The sequence below is a fragment of the Nematolebias whitei genome, chromosome 14 (genome assembly GCF_014905685.2).
Source record: "Nematolebias whitei isolate Nwh7 chromosome 14, NemWhi1, whole genome shotgun sequence".
NCBI classification, from domain to species: Eukaryota; Metazoa; Chordata; class Actinopteri; order Cyprinodontiformes; family Rivulidae; genus Nematolebias; species Nematolebias whitei.
The window spans coordinates 12,186,600-12,196,547 of NC_056511.1; the positions used below are offsets into that span (position 1 = coordinate 12,186,600).

A 9,948-nucleotide genomic window follows, 5' to 3' on the forward strand; every position below is an offset into this window, starting at 1 on the left:
TGTGCTGTTAAGGTCATTTGGCAGCCATATTTCATTGGGTTAACTAAAAAAATAATAATCTAGACCCGGAATCCTGAATGAATACAGAAATTTGCTAAGAAGACGTGCAGAGATTGAGTTAACTTCCCTTATAAACTATTAATTTGTTTTGTGATCAAATCAGAAGGTGCTTCTTATCCTCTCCTCTCTGCAGAGTCCTGCAGTTTTAATAAACACAGCAGGAAAACAGGGATGATATTCCCCTCGGAATCCAAAACTCCTGCATTCACCGGGAAAGCCCGCCGTCTGTTTGCCGGTGAAAAACTCCGCTGGAAAAATCCCTGCGCTTCCCTCCCAGAGGGGCGCGCGCTTGGAGGAGAGCAGCCACCGGCACACGCGCGGGAAGCCCCGTGCAGGGCAACAGGAGACAAGATAAATGATAAGCCATTTATGGGGCTTCCCGAAGTCTCTTTGTATGCTGATACTTAAAAATAAAACGCCTCATTTTCACCGCTTTTAATTCCATACATATCACGCGCGTGTTAGGCACATGGTAACGTGCTTGACAAGCTCTGTGGCATGTCTGCCCACGCAGCTCATACCACTTTCATACAGCAACAGTGAAGTCTGCTCCACACTCCCCCTAGCGGTCCCTTAAATTACTACACCATTTCTTGTAAATGCTCCACTTCTCAAAGCCTCCGCTGTTTATACTAAAGGGCTTGTCTCGTGCACACGTTTGTCGTGCCAGTGGCTGTCGGATGACCTGACCCATTTCAATGTACACCTTTTCTCATGCAAAGCTGTCATTTATAACATGACGTTTATAAAATATTACACAAACACCCACGTTTTGTTATTCATAGCCTATTATAAAGACCACGATTCTGAGGTGGTTTCAGCTTTTGCAAAGTAAATAAGCAACGTGAGGCATTTCAATGCAGGGTTATGGACATTTGCAATAAAATTAAATCGGAATATGACAAGTCATATATGTTTTTTATACTTCTGACTACGTGCAGCAGCCACCGTGTTGATAATATTAACTTCCTTCTTGCCATCAACAGTGTGATTTCTCGGAAACCGGTCCACTGCTGCACAGAAAGGCTCAGAGCGCATGCGCTTACTGTAAAAAATATTTGCTTGGTAAATAACAATAACCATTTGATTTCAATTCAGTTTATTTATCAAGCGCCAATTCACAACATTAGTCGTCTCAGGGCACTGAACAGAAACATTCACATACATAAAAATCAACTAATAACAATATTTAGCACAGTTTAAGGCATTTAAAAAAAAAGGTGATGTAACTGCATGCAAACATGCGTTTATAAATATGTGTTTTGTGCAAGTAATGCGATATTTGTTGTGAAAGTTTAATTATTTTGTATTTATTTTAGGTTATGTTTTTTTCTAGACCTTGGCAAAAATATGCAATCCACCGTTAAAAGAATGAAAATTCCCACACAGCATGGGTCAGTTTGCTATAATACATCCCCACAGAAGCTGTCAATGAACAATCCTGAGAGAATAGAGTTTTTTTTTTTTTTCTGCCCGTGCAGATATTTCTTACAGTGCGCAGAAGCTGATGGGGAATACCCAGTCTGCGCGTAACAGGAGCCAGGCGTTATATAAGGAGTTCACTCCCAGCACTGGCACGAGTCAGTTCAAGAAAGCTCTCAAAGAGGATAACTTACTGACGAGGACTAACTGCTCTACAACAAACTCACAACTACTAGATCGGAATAATTCTTTTGCATCTTTCAATCTCGGATAACAGAGAAAGCTGAATCTGTAAGTGGTTTTTTTTTTATTGCCGTAAATAGGAATTTTGCACGTTTTCCTTTTTTTTATTGTTTATGTTGTTTCCTTTGTTTAACATAAGTAGTAGAGATAGAGTAACTTCATAGCTCTGCTTGCTTTACTTTTATTTATGGATATCAGCTGAGGAAACTGTTGTGCATCAAACGCATTCATGCGCAAATTTGGCTCAAGTCCGCAAATCTGCACTAAATTTAAACTCCACTTTTTATTTATTCCATTTTTATTACAAAGAAAACTCGAAGGTTAATTTTAAGGTTTAAAGTTCAAATATTTCCAGTCAGCGGGCATTTTATGGTCGGTTGGCACGCTCACTCCAACGCGCAAACGCCCCCTTTTTACGCGCCCTCCTCATCCGGGTGAACTCCTCCTCACCTCTCTGCGCGGCCAGCAGAGCAGCTATAAATCTTAGCTGAGGCGGATGTGCGGCTTCAATTGCTCTCATATCAAACTCTGGAAGGTCTCACTTGTCTAAAGCCTCCTTTCCTTCTGTTGCTGCATATTTTAGGCAAACATGCCAGTGTCAAGAATGAGGATGAGGCCATGGCTTGAGAAGATGATCGACTCCAACGCCATCTCCGGCCTGAACTGGGTGGATAAGGTGAGAGTTTGCAATAAGTTTAATGTGATTTACTGTAATTGTACTGGTGGTATTTTAAAGGGTCATCTCTGCAAGGTGGCATGCATCTTTCGTGCATGCTACTGGAGGAAGTTTTATGTTGCAGCTTTGCAAAGCAGAAAAATGTTTTAGGAAATATTTGGTGACAGAAGCGATGTGCCGACAAGAAGTAATAATGCAGTTTATCTGGATTTGGCAGGAAACTCGTTCTGTTCAGCCAAAGTTCAAGTGGGACATTGATTCAACAAGCTGAAACTATTTTGTTGTGCTTTTATTCTGCTGCAATTTTGCAACTCAAATCAAATGTTGACATATTTAAGAAAAAGTGGCACTTTGGTGAAAATCTAAAAAGTTTTTCCTATTTAATTTTATTTTAAGGTGAGCGTTCTAAGCCAACATTTCTTGTTTATTACAGGACAGGACGATGTTCTCGATTCCGTGGAAACACGCCGCTCGACACGGCTGGGAATTAGACAAAGACGCGTGTCTGTTCAAAGAATGGGCCATTCACACAGGTGAGCTGGCATGAAGAGACACGCCCGCTCAGCATAATCAAGACCAAAAAAAAAAAGGATATAAAATATACTAAATTCATGTTCATTTGCTCTCTGCAGGGAAATACGTTCCAGGACAGGCCTGTGATCCCAAAACATGGAAAGCCAACTTCCGCTGCGCGATGAACTCCCTGCCTGACATCGAGGAGGTGAAGGACAGGAGCGTCAACAAAGGCCACCAAGCCATGCGTGTCTTCAGGATGCTGCCTGCTGCTCCCAAAGGCAGAGGTGAGACCCCTTCAAAGTAATTTCATTTTTTCTAAACTCGCAAAGTAAGAACTTTAAGTAAGTGATCAAAATCTTTTTCTTCCTCCCTGTGCAGACAAACGAAGCAAAGTGAGGGAAACCAAGTCAAGGAAGAAGGTGAATGTTGTGTTATGGCCACAGTGGCTCCTGTTTTCATGTAATATTAGTTTTAGTCAAATGATGCCACATTCACACTAACCCAGATGAAGCTATATGTAAATAGTACCTATCCAGGATATGCAAGTTACATTTAGGTTGTATTTGCTTAGGTTTTGCTTTACAAAACCCACTGAAAGTGTCTTTTAATCATCTCTGCAGAGCCAACCCGTCAAGATAAAGGAAGACTCAGACTACAGTGACATTGTGTCCCCCATGAACGTGCCCCCACCTGAAGAGACCATGTCCACTCAAGAAAACAGAGTTGACAGCACAGTGCACATGGACCAGGAAGGTGAGCAAGAAACTTTCCAAAACATTGAGCAGAAACTCTTAAAAAAAATGCAGATTTACTTCGAGATGGATTCGACACTTTTTTTTTTAAAAACAAGCGCACTCATTTTGTCGTTGCAGATTTCTCATTCGTGGCTCAATCCGAAGTTCCAGATTGGTCCCTTTCAGTTGAGATCGGGCCTGACGTTTTATCTCACAGATTTGAAGTTTCCCCTGATCACAGCCCTGGTAAGACAAACACGCTTGCCTTAAATCGATAAATAAATATTTGCACATTGGAGCAGCACACTCATGTCATTTTCTTCTTCTCCCCTTGATTCTTCAACGTGATCCAACAGATTACGAATATCCTCAAGACATCATTGAGGTAAGCAAGGCTTTCAGGTCTTATTATGAGCTGCATGCAGTTGTCATTGACAGGAATACCCATGTTTGTCTTGCTCTGCCTGTTTGGCTCTTTTAGTAATAACCAAAACAATAAGGCTAACTGGTAAAGAGTACTTGATGTCGAATAGCTCCAGTTGGGCAAAATCACTCAATCTGGTGTCACTCTTACAGATTTGCCAGCAGCTTGAGAAAGACTCACTATGGATGTACAATTCAGACGGCAAGGGGTTCCTGAGCAATGAAGCTTGCACGAGTCCAGGGAGCCAGTGGAGTGAATCTTCCTCAGGTAAATATTGTTAGTTGACAGTTTAGATGGATGAGTAAATCTTTTTCTTAATGGTTAAGGTTTGAGAGTGAATTTAGGGTGCAGCTAGCTTAAATTAAACAAGCCCACGTCTCCAATTGCATCTGCATCCTATTGTTGGCTCACTTTGGACTGTTGTGCTTGTTTGCAGTCGAAGAAGTAGACGACACGCCACAGTACACAACTTTGGGCACAGACTTCACAAACTCCACAGACGACTTCTGGGACAGTTTGTGTCAGCAGATCCCTCACCTGTAAAGTCCCCAACACTTGGACAGGACAGTTCTTTGACACTTTGGACTTTTGCAAGAGCGCTTCCTGACCCCCCCCCCCCCCCCCCCTATCTGAGACCAAATGTCAAGCCAGTGGCTCTCTGGTTTCGACACATTAAGCTAAACCACCACCTGTTCTGGACTACTGTGAAGTTATGAAGAAAGAGCACGCCCCGAGGAATACACATGCTGTGCGTTGTCTATGTTTTTGGCTGGTTCAAAGCATTTTTGGTGTTCGCTCGGAGTTGTAATTGTACAAAATCTTTTTTTTTTTTGGCTCGAACAGGGCATTACAATGTTATCCACAACCGTCAATAACCTGGAGGTATATCTACCTCAAGTGCAAGTAGGCTGGCATTAGTTGAAAATGCTAAATCGTACTGCTCGTAGCATTTTAGCATTTGGCAAGTAGTTCATGTGTGCAGGCAAAAAAACGGTCACATTCATTATTTTCCGTTAAATGTACCAGTGAATTAAAAAAAACGGGGTTTCTTCCATCATAACTATCTACGGTCTGTCAACTTGTGGTGAAAGCACTTACTGGTGTTTGCTTTATGTTTGAGATATTTGTATATATTTGTGTTTTTTTTTAATAAAATGAAAAAATAATTTTAAAATATCAATGACTGCTGACTGATGAAAGTGTTTTGTTATGCTACGAAACATGACATTTCTAGCTAACATTTAAGCCTCGGTAAAACTTAGCCAAAAGAACTAAAAACAGCCCTGGAGAAGTTTTATTAAGCGATAGGCAAAAAACAAAAGTAGCTGAAGCCGCAAAGTAAAAAAAAAAATAAAATAAAAATAAAGAATTGTCTTGGTTTTACTCTCATTTTCAATAAAAAACAAAATACGTAAAAGCATTTAAAATTACATTATTTTCAACAGTATTACGAGGGAGATTAGTAGTCAAGTCAAATTTCTTTGTAAAGCACATTTAAAACATCAACTGTTACCAAAGTGCTTATTAGAATCAAATTAGATCATTCTTACTAATTCTCCTTTTAGTTGACTAAAGGGCTTTTTCATTATTTTGTTCCTCTTCAGGGTTCCTCTATAATCCCCGATGCTTATGAGGAAACAGTTTGTGCAATGTGCTGCCCTGCATGCTGGCAACAAGCATGAATAAGAATATTCATCCATTGGCGGGGTGCTTAGCTCTAGCCGTCATAGTGCAAGAGGCGGAGTCCACCCTGGACAGGTCACAAGTCCATCACAGGGACACGTAGAGACAAATCAGACAACTATTTACACTTTCACGCACATTTAGAGACAATTTAGTGTCACCAATTAACCCAGCGTGCAGGTTTTTGGTTTGTGGGAGGAAACCATGGTACCTGGAAAAAACCTATGCATGCACAAACACCATAAATCAGGAATTTATCTTTAATAATTACAACTCTTCTTTTATGAACATCTGCGATGGCAGATATTTAGATTATTTAATTTGCTTTCTACTTCTTACTTTGACTTTTCAAGTTTGTCCAAGTGTTTGTGATTTGTTGTTAGCTCCATTATTACTAAATCTTGAAGGTGTGTCTCAGTCACTTGGTTCATGGGAATTGTATGAGACTGAATAGCAGGAAACAGGTGGGATCTTGGATCAATAAACAAGTCTATTTGGTTTAGGTCATTGCTTTTAGAGTTACTGTCAAAGCAAGAAATTGTGAGCGCATGCTATTTAAGCACCTGAGGCTTGGATTGAAAGTTGGGTAAACATATTTACACGATGTCATGTGACTTCTCTGAAGCCTACTGAGGGGAAACTCATGTTTCCTGCAAACTGTTGAATTAAAGCAAAATAAATGGTTAAAGTTTTAATGTTTGGACACAAAAAAAAGATGTTTCTACTGATAGTGATGGTTTGGTTTAGTACTTCCCAAATTTTGAGCTTCAAACCCATAAAAACTGAGTGTTTGACTCTTGTACTTGTACGTAAACATCGCAACGAGGACAACGAAACAAGAGAATAATGACTACCATCACGATCTGTGGTTTTGAACCCAGAGTGCAGACAGAGGCAGGGAACTCGAAGGTAAAATAAAGAAATCTATTTATTAACCAAGAAAACAAAAGGCTGACGTGGCTGAAAACTTACGTGGAAATAACCAGGAGCAGGGTGACACGAAGGACGACAGGGCATGACAGCTTTAGGAGGACAATCCAAGGAGAAATAACAAAGTGACACAGAACTTAAAGAGGACACTAACGAGACACAATGATGAACACCTGGGGTGACTGGGATTGAGGACAGATGAGACCAGAGCTGGCAACGTGAGGGAAGAAACACTGAGGAAGACAGGACTGAAGACACAAGAAAACACAGATCCTCTCAACTACAACCACAATTCGACTATTATAAACATATTAACTTATACTAAAACAATTTCCCTTAAAAAAAAATTGCTGTCAGCATTTTTCATTTTAATTCTGGCTGGAAATTATCTCAAGACCTCAAATATGTGGCTCAGTTGGTAGAGCTGCTGCCTCTCAGCGAGAAGGTTGCTGGATCAAATCCCGATCGCGGGCCTTTCTGGGTGGAGTTTGCATGTTCTCTCCGTGCATGCGTTTTCTCCAGGTACTCTGGCTTCGTCCCACAGACCAAAAACATGGATGTTAGGTTGATTGGTGACTCTGAATTGTTACTAGGTGTGAGTGAGAGAGTGAATGTTTTTTTTGTCTCACTTGTCTCTACGTGTCCTTGGGATGGACTTGAGACCTGTCCAGGGTGTCCACACCTCTTGCACAGCAACTGCTGAATATGGGCACCGGTGACCCCTGTGACCCGGAAATGAAGAAGCAGGGAAAGTGCATGCATGGAAGGATAGATGGATGGTTGGATGGATGGATGGATGGATGGACCGACCTCAAATATGATGAAACCCATACAGGGGTCCTGACCCCAGCTTTGTGAATCTCTGGTTTAGATGACTTTATTATTCAACCTGTACCTGTTATGAAGCAGATGGCCACTTGTGCTGAGCCTGGTTTTGCTAAAGCAGGGGTCTGCAACCTGCGGCTCTGGGGCCACATGTGGCTCTTTAGTCTCTCATCTGTGGCCCTTTGAAGCTTTGACAAAAAACTAACGTGATATTTAATTTTATTTATTGTTTTTATACCCACAACCGAAAATGCTAATTTTGCAGTTGAAAATGCAGTTTTTCTGTCAATTTTCTGTAAATTTGTGAAGGATACTACTACTGGAGGACAAATTGACCATATTTCCTCACTATGCTGCTGCCTTTACTTGCCGTACTCTACCCGTTTTGCGTTTGTAACTATTTTTATCCTTAACATGTGTTTTTAGTCTTTCCTCCTATAGAAAGTACACCTGGACCTGCCATTCTGTTTCTCCTTCCTGTCCTCTCAAATCCCAGCCAGCTGAAGCAGACGGCTGCTCGTCCTGAGCTTGCATCTGCTGGAGGTTAAAAGGGAGTTTTTCCTTCCCACTGTTGTCTTCATACTTGCTCAGGATGGGAGACTGCAATGAAAAGGATTCAACACAATCTGCTGGCTTTGCTCCAGGATTGTTTTCTGGCTCATTTAAATTGTCCCCACTGTAAAAATATATGCCTGATATGAATGCATACCTCCATTAAAAAATCAGAATGTCATGCCTAATGTTTTGTATAGGGGCCTTTGCATTTTACCAAAAGGTGAACCAGGTCAGCTGAACTGAATGTGCAGCTATGGTGTTTCATATGATACTGAAAGAGACATGAGCATCTGTTTAATTTCAAATACTGTATTTGCTTTTAGGTCCAGGTCTTGAGGAAGCCTAACTGAATGTTTAAAAAAAGTTGTCCTTCTCCCAAACTTCCAGAAAAGACCAGCAACAATAAATTTCACTTATTTTTTCTGGTTTTATTATTTTGTTTTACACTTTACCTGCAACAACATGAGAAGCAGCGATAAATCAAATGAGTCAAACCTGAACAGAATATAATGTATTTATATAAAATTATATATATCTATATATATATATATATATATATATATATATATATATATATATATATATATATATATATATTCTGTTTTTATCTAGGTTAAAACAAATCTGTAAGTGACAAACAAGATGGAGTGACAAATATTTAGAATTGAAGGAAGCAGGTCTTTACAATAAAAAGTTGCAGGCAGTAAAAATAGAGGAAAAACTACACATTTAATCAGAAACCAATCCACAACACAAGGTTCAGAACTACTTACAAACACAAGTCTTTAATCATTTCATGTTGCTTTCTATAATTCAACAATTATTATTATACTATTCTATGGAATTTTAATTGTTTTCATGCTTTTTGTTAACATTTACAACACTTCGTCATATGCAAATGTTCAGAGGAGTATTTATCTTTTAAAACAAACTAAAAAGTGCATTATATATATCTTACATTTTGAACTCTAAAGTAAACATGATTTAATTTATGCATTGTTTGTAAAAGAAAAGAGTGAAAAGCAAAAAAAAAATTATAAGTGCTCAATTTTTTAGTTATTTTGAACAAATTTAATTACAATAATCTGGATTTTTCTACATAATATTATGAAACGAAGACGTATACTGTGTGTATCTTGTGTGTATCTTGTGTGCAAGTGTTCATTTTCTGATGTTTGCACACTTCTGACACAACAATAAGAACCACAAAGCAAAAAAAAAAGTAACATTTTTTAATTTTTAGAGTTCATTTTGCTGCATGTAGATTTTTTTTTTTTGCTGAATTTGCATGTTTTTACATGATGCCCACAGTCTGTCTCCATCTCGGTCGCAGTTCCTGTAACGCCGGGCAACCAATTCTACCCTCTTGTTCCTTTTTCGCAGCCGATTCAGCAGAAGAGGGTTATCCCTTCAAAAAAACAACACAAAAAGACTTTATGAATAAACACGTTCATCTCTTATCCAACACCAAAGACGGACTTCTTATCATGCAGCAAGCTGTACTTTTGCAAAGTATTCCCATATTTCAGTTTACTGTACAGAGCTTCTGCTGATGGGTCAGCTCTGAGGACGTGCACCACCTCTGGATCGAACAGAAACGTTGAGAGAAAATTTGCAACCAAGTTCACGCAGTTTCATCAAAAATTATTGGAATGAAGTTATTAGAAATACAATTTTAACAGCACTAATAATAAAAAAAACAAAAAACAAACAAAAACAAAAAAAAAAAAAAACCCTTTCATTTGTAGACTAGCAACCACAAAACAAAAATAACAGCAATTACTCTGAAACATGAACTATTTTGTCTTAAAACAAGCAGTGGTTAAGTGGCACTGTTAAAAGAAGAATCAATTCTTATATATATGCATTATATAAGTATA

General features: G+C 39.2%; 1 protein-coding gene across 1 annotated transcript; it reads left to right on the forward strand.

Moving 5' to 3' along the window:
* Window positions 1-2,308: 2,308 nt before the first annotated feature.
* On the forward strand, window positions 2,309-4,618 carry irf1b (interferon regulatory factor 1b). The gene is made up of 9 exons (XM_037687290.1): window positions 2,309-2,401; window positions 2,835-2,934; window positions 3,034-3,201; window positions 3,296-3,336; window positions 3,538-3,670; window positions 3,790-3,897; window positions 4,008-4,036; window positions 4,228-4,342; window positions 4,512-4,618. Exons 1-9 carry the CDS (start codon window positions 2,315-2,317, stop codon window positions 4,616-4,618), a joined length of 888 nt encoding a protein of 295 aa, XP_037543218.1. The 5' UTR covers window positions 2,309-2,314.
* The last annotated feature ends 5,330 nt before the right edge of the window (window positions 4,619-9,948 follow it).

Coding starts and splice junctions, on each gene's coding strand:
- irf1b (XM_037687290.1), top strand. CDS start 2,315: ATGCCAGTGTCAAGAATGAGGATGAGGCCATGGCTTGAGAAGATGATC. Junction 3,337..3,537: donor AAACCAAGTCAAGGAAGAAG/GTGAATGTTGTG, acceptor TCATCTCTGCAG/AGCCAACCCGTCAAGATAAA. Junction 4,343..4,511: donor GTGGAGTGAATCTTCCTCAG/GTAAATATTGTT, acceptor GCTTGTTTGCAG/TCGAAGAAGTAGACGACACG.